Source organism: Rhineura floridana, chromosome 6 (assembly GCF_030035675.1).
Source record: "Rhineura floridana isolate rRhiFlo1 chromosome 6, rRhiFlo1.hap2, whole genome shotgun sequence".
In the NCBI taxonomy this organism is placed as follows: domain Eukaryota; kingdom Metazoa; phylum Chordata; class Lepidosauria; order Squamata; family Rhineuridae; genus Rhineura; species Rhineura floridana.
Genome location: NC_084485.1, coordinates 54,482,080 through 54,501,124, shown reverse-complemented (window position 1 = coordinate 54,501,124; position 19,045 = coordinate 54,482,080). Strand labels below are relative to the sequence as shown.

Below are 19,045 nucleotides of genomic sequence, written 5' to 3'. Positions count from 1 at the left end.
AAGAATGTAAACAGACAATCATTACAGAGCTAAAAATAAAGATTGATACCACATTTATTGTGAATAAATAGTGATTATAATATCAATAATTCTATGCAAAACAAAAAATTGGAGATTGGAAAAATGAAACAATATTGGAGGAAAAAGGAATCAGATTGTTAATGACCACCAGGGGGCCACACTTAAAAATAAAACATGAAAAAGGAGAGGATTCCATCTCTACCATGTGATAGACTATTGTCTGATTGCATGAAACAGCTTGTAAACATAGATCAGCTAACACAAGTGCAACCCTTCTTATCAAATGACTGCAGTTCTCATCAATGATGAGTAATCGGATAGGATAAAGTTATCACTCCATAGCTGACTTCAATCCAGGCACTTTTTTGGGTGGGAGAGAGGCTATTACACATGTCATGGTAGATGTTTGTCCACATCTACAATGACAAACAGTATATTTCAACTGAGAAAAGAAGGAAGGGGATGGATCTACAAATGAACATTCAAATCCTAAGCCCCATCAGAGTCTTCAAAAGGTCCATCTGTGTAAATGGAACATTGGACAAACAGTTATGTCACATTAAAAAAAAAAAAGGAACACCATGTGATAAAATGGCAATTCACTGATAGACTAAATGTCCACCCATGCACAAGACCCTAGGAAGAACTTATACATATTCTCCAAAATGAATAGGTCACACAGACACACATCACTACAAACTTTCATCCCCTCCTCACTAAAAACTAGAACCCCACCACCCTTTACATTTTGTCTTGAGGTTTTCCCAGATCTCACCTCTTCGATAGGCAGGTCCTGGAGCTGTGTTAAGGAGCAGGAGAGGATGCCAATAAGGAAAGGGGTAGGTGAGCAGACAATGTCTATCATGGAAGCTGGCAGGACAGGGATATAGGTATGTTGCCAGGTGAATGGGTAGAGTGCTGCAACCACAGCATGACCACATTTGGACAAGGTGCTAAGTGGGGGAAACAGAACATGAAGCACTTGTCAGTATATGAAATCCCTGAAAAATTAAAAGTATCCCTAATCTAGAGAAAATAATTCAGCACAGGTACAAGCTAAAATGTGATGTATGAAGTATTCCAATGCAGGAAAAAATACATGGTACTCTTGGAACTGTACCACTGCATAACGAAGGTCATGAATTTCAAGACTGAATGTTGTCCCATATTAAAGATTCCCTGGTCACAGAATGCCAAAGACAAACAATATAGGCTTTTCTATGGCATGCTAGTCTTCTGTGTACAGTTTAATTTACATGGAGGAACATTCATACATGCTACCTTCCACTAGAATTATGAACTTTACAGCCCCAGTAGGACTGTCCAATTCACTTTTCCTGAATATGTAGACTGAGCCTGGAATTCCAGATTTTTGCTTCAGGTTTGCAAGCTACACATTCCGTACAAACTCCTGCACAGGTAGACCAGCAGTCTTCTCTCCCCGTGAAAAGCTGTTTTCAAAGTAGGGGAGGGCTTGAGAACAGAAAAGTGGTAGAGGGGAAAGGGCATTTAACCATCACCCTTTCCACCTTCAGCCTTTGAAATGGAAATGGACTGCCTTCAAGTTGATCCTGACTTATGGCTACCCTATGAATAGGGTTTTCAAGGTAAGAGGTATTCAGAGGGGGTTTACCATTGCCTCCCTCTGGGGCTAATCCTCCCCAGCTGGCTAGGGCCTGCTCAGCTTGCCACAGCTGCACAAGCCAGCCTTGCTCGCAACTGCCAGCCTTTACCCACTCCAAATTGCTCCTTCTCACCAGCATTTCCCACTGAAGGGTTTCTTAGATAAGTTTGCCCTGGCAAACAGTGAGCAAAGTGAGTGTTGACCTGAAACTCTTTCCCTCCCCACACACACACACACACACACACACACACCATTTACAAGCATGCACAAGGAGTACTCAGTCTGGAGAGACCATCCCTTCTGCCCTTAACTCTTACAATTGATGGAGGCAAAGAAGAGACAAGTGCACATTTTGCATATGCACTCACACATGCATGCTAAAGCAGCTGCTCCCACACTCTCCTCTTCTGGAAGAGTACACAGACCATTTTTCACAGATGCACACATACACTTTCTCTGAAGTACTTCTGCCCTCCTCAGCATTTCCTAATAATCTCTAGACATTTCCTTGATCAGCATAGGTTTCTCTTTCATCCCCTCACCAATCAGGAGTCTCTCATTTTAACAATGGCACTCCACAGATATGCCCTCCACCCAATGGCTCACATCAGGCAACCCTTTGGCTGGAGGCTGCTAGTGTATCACAATTGTGAAAGTTTGGTTAATTTCTGAATGTGTGCTTCATGTTTGCAGAATTTGCATTTTCTGAGGGATTAATTTGGAATTGTTTTAGTCTGTAGATGTATTACCAAGAAAAGCTACAAGGTTTTTTTGTGGTATGAAAGGGTCAAAAGGGGGGGGGGGAAGCAAGGATCTTGCCAAACTAGGAGGAGGAACCATAATTTCTGTCTCTCACCTTAAATTGTCAGCAACAAAGATCACCCTCCTTTCCAGCAGCAGAGAAGCACAGACTTGGATCAAATGGGAAACACTTAGGCACTTAAACAGGCATTCGAAATCAACATGTTCTAGCCGGGAGTCTAGTGGACGGCAAAGCTCAATCACCTAAGAACAAAGAAATGTAAAAGCCATGGACAAATACTGAGTCATATTGTTATTTTTCTCCAGGGACCAAAATCTGTGTGCTCAGACTTCACAAACTCTGGATTGTGTCCCAAAAGGACAGATAAAAGGTGTCAGCATTCGGTCCACCCCCTGTGAACTAATTCCATTATTGCTTACACATTCTGGGCAGTGAAGCAAGCCTTCCCTGGGATTTTTATTGGAATCATAGTGGTCATTCTTCACTCCTTTGCTAGGATGCAAGCCAAGAATGTCTTTGCTATTACCTCATTTCCTGCTCCTGGCAGGAAGCTCTTCACAGTGATGGTGCGCCCAGAAGCAGGGAATGGTGCCTCCATGACGCTGCGCATGAATGGGTGCACTAGTGCTGGGGACATCTCACGCCTCTTCTCCACTTCATCTAATATCTACATAAGAAGAATTTATTGTTACTGGACCAGTTCTTTTTTGGTCACAATACAAATGAGAAAAAGCAGAGGATTAACACTTCAACAGTTCAGTTGATGTCATCCTACTTTCAGTGTTAAGACATGCTATGTTGTGTACATATGGGGACATGATGTACATGCACATTCAACTTTTTTTCAGTAAAGACTATATTTCTCTATAGTGGCACAACCATCCATAGAAACCAGTTTTTCAAGTTATTTCACCCAAAAAGACACAATTTCATCAAGAGTGGGTGCTCCCTACCCACCCAGGACATACCCCAGATGCATCCCCCAATTCCCACTTTTCTCATATCCCATTCCTTATTCCTTCACCTGCCCTAGTTTGTGTGAGCTATTTTCAAAATTTGTTGTCAGCATTTTTCTAGGAGCCTGAATTTTTATCTGAATACTTTAAGTTGCATAATTGCATATTAAAATTTACATACATCCTATTTGTTTTCCACTGCTGTTCCTTTCACTTTTCTAAGTGCCCACTAGTGTGCTTTGAGTTACATGGATGCCTAACAAGACCCAGGATATTATTAGCTATTATTTGCATCTCAAACACAGGAGCAAAAAGCAGTTCACCATGGGGTGAAAGCAAAAGACAATCCAGGACACTCTCCTAATCCTATAAAAAACAGCAAAAGTACACATCATGGCATTGCTCATGGCATTGTATCCTATGTCCGAAATCCATCAATGTGGTACATGGAGGTTGTAAATGGTTCAAAGAGAGAGCAAAAAACTCTTAAACTTAAAAGGCTATTACATTATAATGTTTAATGATCCATTCCTTTATATGAATGATCATAATGCATACACCACTATGAAGATAAAAGGTGACAGTTTTTCAAAGATGAACGTAAGAGGAACTCTGCTGGCTCAGGCCAATGGCCCATCTAGTCCAGCATCCTGTTCTCACAGTGGCCAACCAGGTGCCTGTGGGAAACTCAAAAGGAAGTACTGGCTGTTTTAATTATTTTCCCCTGATTTGCCTATAATTTGCTCTCTGAAGATTGGGTAGTTTGGGGTTCTAGAGGGAATAGAATAGAGTTGGACGATATCTCAATGGCCGCCGAGTCCAGGGATGGGAAACTTGTGGCTTCCAGATGCTGGTGAACTACAAACCCGCACCATCTGTCAGCTCTGCACTGAATCAGCAGTGCCGGTGGGGGCTGGAAATTCCTGGGTCATTGGCAGGGAAGGAAAGTCCTTAGCCGGCAGTCTGGTCGTAAATCTGCCAGGTCTATGAGGAGGGAACCTGATAAGGGCCAGGCCTGTCCGAAGCTTACTTGCCGAGTCAGAAGTCCAGAAGCGAGGTCAGTAGAGGTCCAGGGTCAAGTGCCAAGCGGTCAGTCCAAGAGACGTTGCAAGGAAACAAGGAATACATGAAGCCACGCCTGACGTTGCAGTCAGCAACAAGCTGCAGCCAAGGTGTGCCTTATTAAGAGCAGGGTTGACAGCAGGTGTGAGCCCTCAGCGTTTGGGCCTTAAGGGGACAGGCCTGCCTCTCTTCTGCCTGACCTTCTGCTGTCTACGTTCTGCAGGTGAGGGGGGAGTATCCTGTTCACTGTCTGTGTCTGGCAGCAGGGCCTCCGCTGTCTCTGGGGTGCTCTGCAGCTGAGGGGGAGAAGCAGCTGGATTCTCAGGAGGCTCCTCCATGTCTCCTTCTGGGTCTGCTGCTCCTGGGTCTGCTGCTGTTACTCCCGAGTCGTCCTCATCGGAGGAGCCCTCTGATGGGGCCATGACACCATCCCAGAACAGTGGCTTTGCTAGCAGGGGCTAATTGGAGTTGAACAACATCTGGAGGGCCACAGGTTTCCCACCTCACCTGATCAAGTCCAACCCCCTGTTGACGCACATACTCCACAACTACTGCATTCCTGATAGAAGCCATCCAGCCTCTGCTTAAAAACCTGTAACAAATTAGAGTCTACCACCTTCTGAGGCAATCTGCCTAACAGCTTGTATCATCAGAAATTTCTTTCTAAAGTTCTTTTTTAATTTGAACCCACTGTTATGAGTCCTACCCCTCTGGAGCAGCAGAGAACAAATTTGCTCCATCTCTAGATTACAGCCTTTCAAATATTCAGAGCACCTCTTAATAGTTAATAGAAGATTAAACATCTTCAACCATTCCTCATAGGATTTGATCTCTACATTCCTCACTTATGAAATAAAACTTATTCCCTCAGTTATGAAATAAAACTTTTGACCTCTGTCTAAACTTCATGTAATTGCACGGCTGCAGCAAGAGGCATGGAGGACAGACAGCAAATCAAACTCTACCTCTCACTGCAGGAACAGCATGGGATAAAAAGATCCCAAACAGACTCCATTCAGGATCCATTTAAGACCCCTGCATAATAACACCAATGTATACAAGAGCATCCAAATCTGGATCTTCCTGGTCATGGTATAGATCATGTGTTGTGCCGATCTCACAGATTAGTCTAGCAATGTCGCAGTGCCTCTGTACAACGAAGGATGTGAATTAAGACAGACAGTCAACAAGCATACAAGCCTTCTAGGGAGCGGACAGCTGTTATGTGATATCATTTTGGAATAGGTTAGAAATAGATTGTCATCTGCCAGTCTGAAGCCAACAAGACAGTTTTCTCTATTGCCTTTCTCAAAGCAGTACACCTCTCTTCTAGTAAGAAGGGAACTGAAAGCTGGTTTTAAAAAAAGCTTCTTTAAATCAGATCACATCCTTTCCAGCTAAGACTCTAGTGGATGGGGAAAGTGGGGTTGGCCCTCAATCAATTTTTATTGATGTGGAAGGCTGATTTTGCATTTACCTCACTAAAGGTGCATTGAGATCCAACCTTTCCCCTGGTTTCCTTTACTACAGGGGTGGGGAGCTTGTGGCCTTCCAGATGTTGCTAGATTACAGCTCCCATCATCCCTGGCCATGCTGCCTGGGGTTGATGGAGTGCAACAAGCGCTGGAAGGCCACAGGTTCCCCACCCCTGTTCTCTTAGATGGGCACCAGCTGTAGTGAAAAGATGTGCAATCCCAACAACCAACAGCAACCCAAGAAAGGCATTTTACCACCTAAGATGCTATGTTTGCTAGGAGTTCCAGGGCAGTTCACTTACCTTAGAGAAAAGGTTGAAGCAGCCTAGGCGGCTTACCATGCAGTACACTTCAGGTAGCCGCTTCCCTTTCCCTTCTGGCTAAATAGGCAACAAGAGCAGAGAGTTAGATGCAAAGCAGTGGAATAAACAGGTAGATCAGACTGCTAAGTATCTCTCACCCTACTGTCACCTGAGTACCCCTAGATTCAGCTTCTAATACTGGATCTTTTTCTTTTTATCTTTGATATGTCAGGCTGAAGAAATGTTTGAAGATGCATTTTGCTTAGGCATCTCGGGTGCCAACCATCGCAGTGGCATTCAAAGCTACAGGACTGTTGATATGCACTCATCCTTCACCTGCTACTGCACAGCTTTTACATGAGCATCAAAGACAAGGAGCTACCTACCAAGAGCTTCTTGCAATATCCGAACCAGCGGCTACCATCCTCACCAGTCAGCACAAAGGAAAAGGTTTCACTGCGCAAGAAAAAAAAGTATGTGTGCCATATTGACTGAGTAAGCACAGGAAGATTAAGCCTACTCTGCAGAGGGCCCCATCTTCACAAATTTGGACTTGAGGCTGGACACAAACACCACTGATCTTGTCCAGGTCCCATATCTGTTTACAGTAGATATTTCATTAGTTTGATGCTTTCCAAGCTGTCCACCCTGCCACAAATGACCACAACTGGCAGCCAAGAAATGACCTTCTTACCCCACCCTTGCAGGGGTCCCACTGGGGTAGGTAAGCAGGATAGGGAGTTTATGGTCAGCTACATCTAGGCTTATTCACTGTGACACTGCAGTGCTTAAGGGACAGGAAGGGCAAAAAGTAAAAAGCAAATAACAAGATCACAAACGGGCCTTAATTTTGGTTGTGTTTCTTAAAAAACAATTTAAAAGGAAGGTTTTTTTTAAAAAAAAACTCCAACTAGCCAAAAGAACACCCTTTCTAACGCATCTTGTTTGAAAGCCACCAAAACTATGTGAAAATGGAAACACTGTGTTCCTTACCAGGGCTAGCTCCAAAGGGTGGCCAGGTGGGACCCTGGGGCTACAGGGGCCCCTGAGGGGCCCCTCTGCTCCCCTTCCGCAATTCAGGGCAGGATCGCTGCCACATATGGCAGGGTGGGAGCTTCGGAGCCCCCACCATTCCCTCACTCAACGTACCTTTCTCGGCTTTGTTGTGCAGCTGCATGCACAGCACTGCCCTTAACCAAGATGGCGGCCGAGGTTTCCCTAAGGGGTTGAAGCCTCTGCTGCCATTTTAGCTGATCACATGCATGTGTGCTACATGTGCACACCCCTGCCATCAGCCAGGATGGAGGCAGAGGCTTCAGCCCCTTAGAAAACCTCAGCTGCCATCTTGGTTAAGGTCAGCGCTGCACGCACAGCCGCACAACACAGCCAAGAAAGGTAGATTCAGGAAAGGAATGGCGGGGATTCCGAAGCTCCCGCCCTGCAATATGCGGCAGCAATCCTGCCACAAATTGTGGAAGTGGAGCGCCAGGGCCTGGGGCAGGCTTGTGCCCAAGGGCCCAGGCATGCCTGGGGCTGGCCCTGTTCTTTACTAAGGGCAAGGAATCCCCTCCCCCACCCTCACTGCTAATCTCTTCTACTCCCAGCATCACTATTCAGTCATCAACAAAAGATTTGCTCAGAGAAATGGACAACCTCTCAAGCAATGCTGGGGAAACTCTGGTCCATGAACCTCATTTGATTGAAAAGTGGGCAGCACAATCCATCTGTCAAAATGGCCCGATGGCATTGGGGGTAGGTCAGGATCTGGCCCGCTAGCAAGGACCAATCCCCTCCCCCCCACTTCCAGTCATACAGTTGTTAGCCTAGGTTCTCACAGAATAAACATAATTCATTTTACAGTCACTCACCTCTTTGATTCCGATGTTGGACACCAGTCTTTGGGGTCAGGGAAACAGAATTTGGGGATGACCTTCAGCCTTTCTTCAGTGTCCTTAGACTGCCAAAAGGGGTGGTCAGGCTGCAGAGAGAACACATGCCACGTCACTGAACAGACAAAGGCAGGCAAAGAGTTGCAGATGGGGAGTCTATACTCCAGGTATACCAAGCCCCAGCTCCCACATCAGTTTTTCACCCTGTCCTCTCCTCCATGAGTTGCTTTTTATCTGAATTCCTTGAAAAAGGTACACAAACACACAAATCAAGCAAAAAGAAGCTACCATTTTTCAAAGCCAAGGAACAGTTTTCAGATATGATCAGATCAATTTCACATTAAGAGTATGCACGTTATTTATTTACTTAAGAATTTATAAACCAATTTCCAACAAATGTTTCCAAAGCAATCTTCAATAAAAATATAAGAAAACAGAATGTATAATAAAAATAAATATATAAAATACAGATATAGATAAATAAATAAGGTTAATTGTGGCTCATTATTTCCTGATGAAATTCTAGCATGGTCTTCAGAGCAGAACAAACTGCCCACCCCAGTCTAGCCTGACTTACTATGGAGACTACTAAAGGCTTTCCAGGAGCGTTGCTTCACTGAAAAGCCTATGCCAGAGATGACTGGCAGATTGTTTGGAAACAGCACTATTTTCGAAGCTGGTGAAAGTCTGTAATCACTGTGCACATGTTATAATCATTGCCCCATAATTACTAGGGCAGTGTTTCCTGCTAGATCCCAGCCTGAAAGACCCTCCTGTGCAAATCTTGTTAACATCTTACAAAACATCTCCCAGGCAGAGGGAAAGCTAGCAGACTGGCAGTGCTACAAAGAGCACACAGTCATGGGAGGCAAGGGGATATTGCTCACTGTCTCCTGAGCAATGTAGGCCAACACATTCCCCTCCTTGTTTTTGTTATCAACAGCAGCCTGGATGAAGTCAGCACAGCTCTGGGATTATGGTTAACTCAGCTGCACTTCCTTTCCCTGTCTGTGGCCACCCCCTCCCCGCCATGCAGCACTAGAAACCAGTGCATGTTTTCCTGAAACAAAGCTAAGAGTCTTTCCTGACTGTCTGGCAAAGAGCTCAGCAATCATACAGCCTCTGATTCTGCAGAGAGGCCTGAGCACCACCAGCTATGTCAGCATTTAGCCATTCCCACTACTAGACCACAGCGCAGCAGCTGACATTTCAGCCTGAGGGCAGAACTACATGTGGCACCCAAATGTGTGTAGCACTTAAAGTTCAACCACTGCTTTTCCTGGGAAATGGAGCACCGGGAGGGGATTTTGGAGAGGTGGGAATGGAAGGGAATATGGATTTAAACCTTTATCTACCTGCTGCATCTCTGACCCAAGTTGATTCTCCATCTAAGCTGCTTCCATCATCCCTTCTTCACTGGATTCCAAATGTATGTGTGTATGGCAGAAGCATTCTGGAGATGCAATTTAGTTTGGGTGATGTATGCCTGAACGTATGCCTGAGTGTTTTAGATGTAAAACAGAAAGGTGGGATTAAATTACAGTTTAGTTTGCATCTCTCTCCTGATGCTGCATCTCTTTAAGAAAAGCAGCCATCAGACTCTTGTGATGTATATCTTGCATGTGGTGTGCTACTAGGCTCTGAGGATTCTCCAAGGCCTGGAACGATTCCCAATGGCTGCTACAAACTCAGTCCGAGCCACCCATTGCAATATGGGCCCTCAATAACTGTCTTAATGAATCTCATTCTTTTATTATTTAAGAGATACAAAGAACATTAACCAAGGGCTCACAGACAGGATAGCATACATGTTTGTTTATTTATTTATTTATTTTATTATTTTATTTGTATCCCACCCTTCGTCCCAGCAGGAGCCCAGGGCGGCAAACAAAGCACTAAAAACACTTTAAAACATCATAAAAACAGATCTTAAAATACATTAAAACAAAACAGCATTAAAAACATTTAAAAAACAAAACACTTGTGCCTCTATTAATCTTAGTGTATATTATACTGCTATGACAAGAGTAATGGGGCTACAAAAGCAATCTACACACACACACACACGCATTAGAAATATTCTGCACCACCTAATCAGAGTTACCCAAGATCAAGGCAGACAGAGCACTAATTAGCTCTGCCACTCAGAAGAGCAAAGATTCCCCCTTTTCCCCAAAATGCAGGCACTTTATCCTGGTGGCACTCAAGGATCACAGCAAATTTTGAAACAGTGAGGAGATCTCAATGAAGACAGAGTCCTCAGCTGCACTTTGCTTTGTCAGTTACTTGTCTCATTAAAATTTAAGCAAATTACCAAAAGCATACATATTCAACTTTGCACTGTGGAGACCGATGTCAACAACGTTCTGAAACCCACCTTGCTAGGAAACTGCTGTATCACCTGTGGAGTGTATGTCACATCTGATGGCTTCTTCTGTAGTGACACTACCACAAAGAGCTCAAAGAGCTGCTGCTCCTGGAGCTCAATGAGGTCCCGCTCCAGAGTCTGATAGTGTGGATTCCTCTTAGACTGAGCCTGCACCTGCAGCAGGCGCTTATGGCGACCTAAGAGAGACAAATGACCCTTTAACTGCCAAAGCCTCATATCCTGAAGGAAGTAAGGGAAGGCAGCATGCCTTCCAATCGGCAGAGAGGAAGAGGACTGAAGAGCTGGAGCCAGAGATGTGAAGGCCGGGGGGGGGGGGATGAGAAATCAAGAAAAACAAACCGAGGGGGGTATTCTGTTGTTTTCCAATTTTTTCAGTACCCCCCCATTTTTTCTGTACCCCCCCATTTTTTCATGAATTTCTCAGTTTTTTCCTGGACCCTCACATCTTTTGTTAGAGCAGGATTAGCCAACATGGTGCACTCCAGTTGCTGAACTCCAACTCCCATCAGCCCCAGCCGATAATCAGAAATTTTATGAGTCGCAGCCTAACAAACCTTGGGAGAGCCCCAGGTTGGCTTCCCTTGGGTTAGGGATTAACCAAAGGTCATGCAGCAGGTCAGTGGTAGTTTCTGCATACCAGAAATTCAACACTGGAAGAAAAGTAGCCAAAGAACCAAGAGACCACTTAGTAGCAAATTTAGCTAAACTGCCCAATCCAAGAGAAAACAGATCAGCACCTGCAAGCTGCAGCACCTAGCAGCAGAACAGAACTGGTTTCCTCCCCTTCACCACAGTAAGCTACCACAAAGCCTCCCATTTTAAATGAGTGCTATAACAAGAGCAGGATTCAAAACTGTGGCAACTGCAGTGACATTCCCATGGCCTGCAAGTAAAAGTAACTAAGTTGCTTCTTTTCAAACTAGACTGCATTATCTCCCCTTCCAACTCTAAAGGAGAAGCTTATCTGACTGTCTGCACAAAACAATTTCCAGGAAGGAAAGGAGACATCAGGGCTGAATTTACATTGGTGGGCACTACTAAAGTGTCGCTGTGCTAGGCTACAGGCTAAGCTTTGCTCTGAGAGTTTCCAGGCATAAAGAGCAGGAAATGCTGGTGTGTCCAGAGCCATTGGTGCCAACTAGGGCAGATGAATCATGATACAGAGCTAGTTGGGAGCCTGTTGCTCTAGTTGTTCTTCCTCCAGTGTTTACATGCAAGCCTAGAATAAAGGGCCGAACTCATTACGTATAATCTCACTCCAATTACTCCTTTTTCCCAGCAAAGGGTGTTTCACAAACTTGCAAGAGCTTACAGAGTACAGAAATGAAGGGGCAACAGCTTTAGCAGAAGGTTCTAAAGAAGCAGCTCTAGAGATGCCCTGGGAAGGGGTATGTGACTACAAAAGAATGCCTCTCAACATACTGTAGTTTACTACAAGAAGCTCACTGATCACTTCATAGTATAGTGGAACTGAAGAGAACTTTCAAGTTATCAGCTCAGCCTCTGAAGCCTCAAGATGCCCTAACTCTAACCTTTTTCTTTTTAGATGGATATTCATTCATTCTTTTCTTATCCTGTGGAAAAGGACACAACTGCTCCAGGCGAAATCTATCCCCTAAGAGAGCTGTTTTGAAGAAGAGAAAAAAACTTCCCACCTTGAACTTGTTCCACATTGGCTCATGTGCAGTGGCACCCATTCAAGCTTACCATGGAAATCTCACGTCCACCCAGAGGATTCTGGGTCACATTCAACATTTATGCAGAGCAACAACTAAGCTTGTTGGACTTTGCCATTGCTTTGCATAAACCAAATATGCTTTAGAATATGCCCAACAGTCACAAAAAAGCACAATGTCTTTCAGAAAAGCCTGTCCTCAGTGACTGATTTTCTCCTCAAGCAACCATCATTAAACTCCTGAGGAAGGCCAGAGTTCATGCGGATGCAGTTTGAAAGCCACCACCTAAGCTCTAAATATCCCCAGCTCTTCAGACTTTTTCTTGTTGTTCATCCTCATCCTTTATTATCTTCACTAGGATCCTAGGAATGAAGTCGTCATGCCAAAGTTTTAGCAGAGATGGCTCCTAAGCAAGCCTTGTTATTTCAGGAGCTGGAACAAATATGCACACCCTGAGCTCCACAAGCAGCCTCTAAACCAAGAAGGGGGACCTGTGGCCCTCCAGTTGTTGTTGGAGTGCCACTGCCATCAACTCTGATCACTGGCCACACCGGCTGAAGCTAACGGACGTTGGAGGCCATCAGCATCTGGAAGGCCACAGGTTCCCCATCCCTGATCTAAACTTTCATTGAGAGTCCACTTTACCACAACCAAACAGTCAATATTCCAATTATTCAAATGGTTCACAGCCCCCAAATCTCCCCAGGTGACAGGCAGAAGCTGTATACAGCCCGGCCATTCCTAGCAAGTATGCCAACAAGTGACCCAGCAGCTATAATTATGTCCCAGGAGCAGGCTCAGCCCCAGTGACTCACTCACTTTTTGGCAGATTCTCTGGTTCACTGTCATACCCATTGGTTTCACCTGAAACAATAGAAAGTTCCCATCAGAATTTGCCAGCTGGGTGGGAATAGGGAATGCTGGAAGGCAACTGACTGAGTGATGACCCATTACAGGCCCAGGGCACCAAGAGTAGGCAAAGGTGTCTGTCACTACACACACCCCAGGTGTTAAACAAAGCCAGTAAAGCTCAATATATAGTTTCAGGGAGGCATCTTCTACATTGTGCAATGTAAGGAAGCATCACCATAAATTATTTAGCACAACTAGGCAAGTTGGCAACTCTGATTTGTAGAATGTAGGTTACATAAAGAACACATTGCTATAATTAGGTACTTCAGCACATATGGGAAAGAAAAGCAACACTGGTATAGGAAAACACAATTGGTAGCACACTCGAACAAAACAATTTTGGGACTACGTTGTTCTACTGTTATTTTAGTACAGAATCTTCTATATTGCCCTATTTTCCTCGGAGGATAAAAAAGGATAAAAAAGATAGTGAGTAAGGAAATATTAAACATAATCGATTGTGTTTTCAGGGCAATTCTCTGAGTTGTTGAGTGCCTGCCTATTGCTAAACATCCCCACCAACATTTGATATCCTGCTAGAAGAACTGCACCTAGCTCAAAATCTATACCTCTGGCTGGAGAAACTTCTTTTCCTGTTTGGACCACCAACTTCACCCTCTTCTTCCCTCGCTTGGAGTCAAAGATCTCCTGTATCTTCAAAACAAACTGAAACCAAAACAACAAAGTGAAAATCAAGAGGAGCTGCATGTCTCGCAAGTGTCTAGGCAAGGACCAGAAAAGCCTGGCATTCACAGAGCCATGATAGGAAATTGGAGGGGGGGGGATTTACCAAACCTGTGCTTAAGATGCCCTGATCTAACTAGAGAGCAAACTGGATAATCTGGTTTCTGGATGCAATATGCAAAAGCGTAACTGAAAAGGATGGTAACGAGTGATGCATATGGACACTGGACAACATAGCACTAGAAGTCCTGCCATCGACCTAATCTCAGTACCAGGACACAGGGAGAAGCGAAACATATGGACTACCAGAGAAATCAATGACAGAGAACTTCCCATGGCACTCAGTAGAATAAAGTGTTTGATGCATCTAATGTCTCTCTTGCTCAAAGGCACATTCAACTCCATGCATGCTGACCCAAGATTCGTGATATAGTTTGGCTTAGTTTTCTAACTGGCCATAAGCAAAGCTGTGCATATTTGAAGGCCCACGGATCTGAAAACCTGTGATCACTCCACAAGTACAAAGTGTGCTCACCATTATAGAATCTGATCACTCATGTAGAAAATCCTGAAGTTTCACCTAAAAAAACTATAGCTACACCCTACTACTATTGTTGGCTATAGCATTTTTCAGTGACCACCTTTATCATGATCCTTGTTAGCTTCACAAGAACCCGGTCAGGAAGCTTTGACTGAGGCATGGTAAGTCATTTAAAGTCACCTCGAGAACTTAATGGCCAAAAGGGGCCCTGAATCCAGGTCTCCCACATCTGTATCTCCAACACTCTACTCACTGTTTGCTTACATCATTTCAAATAGCCATAATTTCCTTGCTTTTTTCCTGACTTCAGAGGCTGTGCGCTGCCCCTCTCCAGAACTAGAGCATACATTTGCCAGAATATGATGAAAAGACTGCTGGTTATCTCCCACAGAAAGACTAATCTGGGGACTGGGGTATCACTGGATGGAGACATCATATGTATTAGAGGAACATAGGAGCCTGCCTTACAGTGAGTCAGACTATTACTCCATCTAGCTCAATATCGTTTGCACTGACTGGCAGTGGCTCTGCAGGGTTTCAGACTGGGTTCTCTCGGGATTGAACCTGGGACCTTCTGCATGCAAAGCAGATGGTGTGTCATTGAGCTACGGCTCTCCCCCTATCGCTTTGGAAAAAGAAAAGGCCCTCTGACATGCAAGGGAGCGTTAGACAGAGCATGCAGTAGTGAACACAACAGGATTTTGTATGTCCTCCATCCCTCCAAGCCTCTGCTTTTTCAGCACGTACCTACCCTTCTTTCCATGCTTCCACTTTTTCACTCTGTGCAAGAAATATTCCAATTCACATTGAAATCTAAATGTGACAGTGAATTCATGCAAGTTTGTTCACTTGCCCTGAATAAAGAATGTGTTTCATCATGCAAATTTAGGCTTCCTTTGGGCAGACTTGGCTCAACCTTTGTATATAAGGTAAAGGATGGACTATTTTAGAGCCCATCTGGATTTCAAGGGCATAAATTGTTCAGTTTCAACGCCAAGAAGCAATCAGCTCATTATCAAGTAGGTTGTCATCCACTGGGTCAGGAATGGGGAACCTGGGGTCCTCCAGATCTTACTGGACTATACCTTCTGTCATCCCTGGCCATTGGGGCTAAAGGACTGGGGCTAAAGGATAGTTGTAGTCAGATGTGGCGTGTAAGGAGGAGGGGAGCAGAGTGGCAGTGTCACTGTCCAGGTGGCAGGAGTGGGGGAGCTTTGGGGTTTTATTGGTGGCATCCCACAGCCACCAAACCTTGCCCTGTCTAGCCTAGCAAATGCAGTGCTGCCACTGAGAAGGCACCACAGCATCTTTGCTCCCCTCATGCATCACAGCTGGTTGTAGTGCAACAACGTCCCAGAAGGCCATAGATTTTCAGTCACTGCCAATGGTGAACCTTATTACATATGATAAGGAAATGGCAACAAGGAATCTCCCTTGCAGGCACCAAAGAACCGTTTGGCCCCTGAAATGACTGTTCTGAACAAAAGAGAGGGGAACAGCATCCCATATTTGCAAGCAGGGAGGTCAGGCACTCAGCTACTGCAGCCCACTTGCTTTGGGTCAGCTGTTTGATGTCATTCGCAAAGGCACAGCCACACACTAAAAACCGAGTGGTAGCAGCAGCCCAGCCCATCAAGTTCCATGTGAGGTATCAGGTATCTCAAGCCATAGGCAGACAGAGAGCTCTGTGCCTCAGCATGTCAAGGCATAACCTGCTGACACTCTTGTCTCCTGCTGAACCGCTTTACTATTTTAAAATGTGGCATGCAGGCCAAGTTCCCTCTTGCCCGGCTTTAAGAATGCATTCAACATTCCATGCACAGTCAACAGGGCGGGGTCCAGTTGTTCCCATCACACAAGTAATGCCTAAATGCAAGACAGAAGCAGCAGGTAAATCCGCTCAAGGTCCCAACCCTTTCCTTGACCTTAGCAACCCAAGCAGAATCAGGAGGACAGAAGAAGAAGGGATTGCAACAACGATCCAGTTGGCTGCCCCTGGCCCAGGGAGGTACACATTGAGTGTAGCATGACCCGAGGGCACGGCTACCCTTATGCAGAAAGTACTGCATTTCCTCTATCAGTTTCCTTCTGCCTCTCTTCCGCTCTTGCAGCATTTTCCCAGACTTGATCTTAATTCTGCCAATTTGAAAGCCACTTCACCCTTTTATATGATAGCCTGGCAACATATGGCAACGGTTGAGGCAAAACATGTAAATGCAAAGGGGAGAACACAAGTCCTCCATTCATGGGGGAATGCATGTCAGGGAGCTGAGCCTGTCCACTGCTTCTTGCCATAGATGCACTGTGCATTTGGAAGCACACTTCTCCACTACATGCTTTATATAAAAACTCAACGGCCACCAACTCCAGTGGAACAGGTCTGTCACAGCTATAAAGAACACCAACAAAGTGGCTGAGAGCTGCAGACATGGTGTCAGAATGCTAGTGGGGAGCCCGTGTTTTTCTGCTGGGGCTGACCAAGATGCTTTCCCGCCTTGTTTGGGCATTCCTCCAGCAATTGTGGGCAAGTCCTAGGAGTTCAGAGTGAGAGAATACCAAGCACTTCCCCTGTTGGTAAATCACTCCCATATTTTTGGAGGTGGTTTGGGGGTCTTCAGGCAGGATCAATTTGTTTAAGGAAGGATGCTCATGTGGGACATTTCATCATTACTCTTGGCATGGTGTTTATAACAATCTTGGCACACTCCAAGAAATGCTGATGTGTAATGCTTGGAAAAGTCAACAAGTCTAGCCTTGGGAACATGCTAGCCTTCCCTTCTTCCACTCCCAATCCCCCCGTCACAGCAGAAACAGATTCCCACTAGACTGTGCGGCTAGCTCTATCCTTTGGCCAAAAGCAGGTGTCGGAATTGGAAGTGTCTATGCTCAGGTCCCTAGCTAGATAACAGTATCAGAACTGCAGCTTCTTCTTTGCAACATTTTGTTACCATAGGGTTGCTAAAAAGTGGTGTGTGTATGTGCATTGGTTTTAAAAAGTGTATGCAAGGTGATGTCAATGGCACCCAACTGGACAAAAGCCCTATTCATTCAATGCATAGGCAGCATCAAAAGCGCCTCTTGGTTTGCTGACTACACCATGCATGGATCTCCATTAGTCACTCACCCACGGGGGGGAGCGGCAGGAAACACATCAGGAAAATCATATTCAAGTTTTATGGAGCAGTCTCATTCTTAACAAACTGCTCAGCAAGTTTAAGCCACAAACCTTTGGAGGTTAAAATGTTAAATCAAAAATAAGCTGTTCCAGAGAAAGAAGCTACATAAGTTGAGGCAGAACAAAATGAACTCAGACTCACTTTGAGTCTTTGCAAAGATCACTAAACACATTCTCTTGTTTTTAATTTTCAGTGTGAATGGAGGTTAACTGTGTATTAACTGCATGTTGCCACATATTGCCTATGCCTACTTGCTAAAAATCAGTTGTCTATGCAGAGCAGGACAGCAGTATCCAAACCAGCAAAGCGGGGGGGATTTAATTCAAACAAAAATCAATTCCAAAACCTCTTCTAGTCTGTCACTTCTAAGTAACACCTTCCCTCCCACAATTCCAGTACTAAATACCTGAATTAGATTACAATGACTGAGCAGTATGGAATTTGTTCTGTGGCCATTCTGATAGGCCAGCCACAGCACAAAACAAGCACCACAAGTACACACATATGTACACACACACATATCTGGGCAGAGCTGCAGAGGAGGAAAAGAATCACAGTTTTCAAAGAACAAAATGAAATGAAACCACATTCAATAGAGTGCATGGAATGTTAGGATTTGGGCTAAGTAGACCCAGGTTTGAACTAGGTTCAAATCACTGCTCAGCATTATTGCAGAGGAAGGATGTTGATCTCCTAGTGTTCAGAAATGTTTCCACAGTTGAGTGGTACAGCTGGGGGAAAAGTAAAGTAAAGCAAGTCTTGTGCCTTTTCATTAGCAGTGCGATAAGCAGAACCAATAGGGGCTTGTAACACTGGGAGGTGGGCGCAGAGGACTACATTTGCCCAGCAACACAATACTGATGTTTTGACTTGTTCTTCCTCACCCGGGGAAGATTCTTCCTCTTTCTGCTTCCAGCCTCGCCTGCTTTGAAGAACTTCCACTCAGTCAATGTAACGGGTAGAGTCGTGTCCTTTGCCAGCTTCCCACGCAGGCACATCCGTGTGTTCTTTAGCTCCAAGGTTTTGCGATGAAGGAAGTGTGGCTTGGGGGGGAACTGGAGAAAAGGGGGGAGCAAAATAAAAAGGTTGAGAACAAAAAGGCTTCACTAAGAAAGCAATTCCCACTGAGTTTGTTGTGGGCAGACACCAATAATGTCCCGCAAACCAGCTGCCTCTTTTTTATAGTAGTGACAATGAGGTAGTCTAACTGAGGATAGGAACAATCCCTGGGTCACGGAACAGCACAAACAGACAATCCCCTTAGATCAGCAGTGGGGAATCACTTGGCCAACCAATATGGCCGGCAAGGCCATTTCAGCCAAGCCATGCTCACCTGCCTTATGCCTGACATCAGGGATGAGACAGATGTAACTCCGCCTAAAGGGGTTTTGAAGTGTGCTTGGATGCTCTCCCTCCCCTTTGAAAAAAGCTTCGATCAGAGCCAAACTATGCATGATGCTAAACATTTCACTGGAAATGGCCCCACACAAGACCGGCGCCAGGCATGCCTGGGCCTTTGGGCATCAGCCTGCCCCCAGCCCGCGGCACTGTAGTCCAACCCCTCTATACAGGCAA

The 19,045-nt window shown here is 45.0% G+C and overlaps 1 protein-coding gene across 3 annotated transcripts in view; it reads right to left on the bottom strand.

Annotated features, from left to right (window-relative positions):
• The window catches only part of DENND2C (DENN domain containing 2C), an 82,016-nt gene that overhangs the window by 11,968 nt on the left and 51,003 nt on the right, over window positions 1-19,045 (bottom strand). For all 3 annotated transcript variants that reach the window (XM_061631935.1, XM_061631933.1, XM_061631934.1), the window contains exons 5-14: window positions 18,355-18,525; window positions 13,639-13,735; window positions 12,977-13,021; window positions 10,470-10,657; window positions 8,072-8,181; window positions 6,590-6,659; window positions 6,204-6,281; window positions 2,935-3,075; window positions 2,502-2,650; window positions 797-974 (exon numbers count right to left, since the gene is read on the bottom strand). In XM_061631935.1, the coding sequence (XP_061487919.1) occupies window positions 797-974; window positions 2,502-2,650; window positions 2,935-3,075; window positions 6,204-6,281; window positions 6,590-6,659; window positions 8,072-8,181; window positions 10,470-10,657; window positions 12,977-13,021; window positions 13,639-13,735; window positions 18,355-18,525 (1,227 nt within the window). The remainder of the gene's footprint in view (window positions 1-796; window positions 975-2,501; window positions 2,651-2,934; window positions 3,076-6,203; window positions 6,282-6,589; window positions 6,660-8,071; window positions 8,182-10,469; window positions 10,658-12,976; window positions 13,022-13,638; window positions 13,736-18,354; window positions 18,526-19,045) is intronic.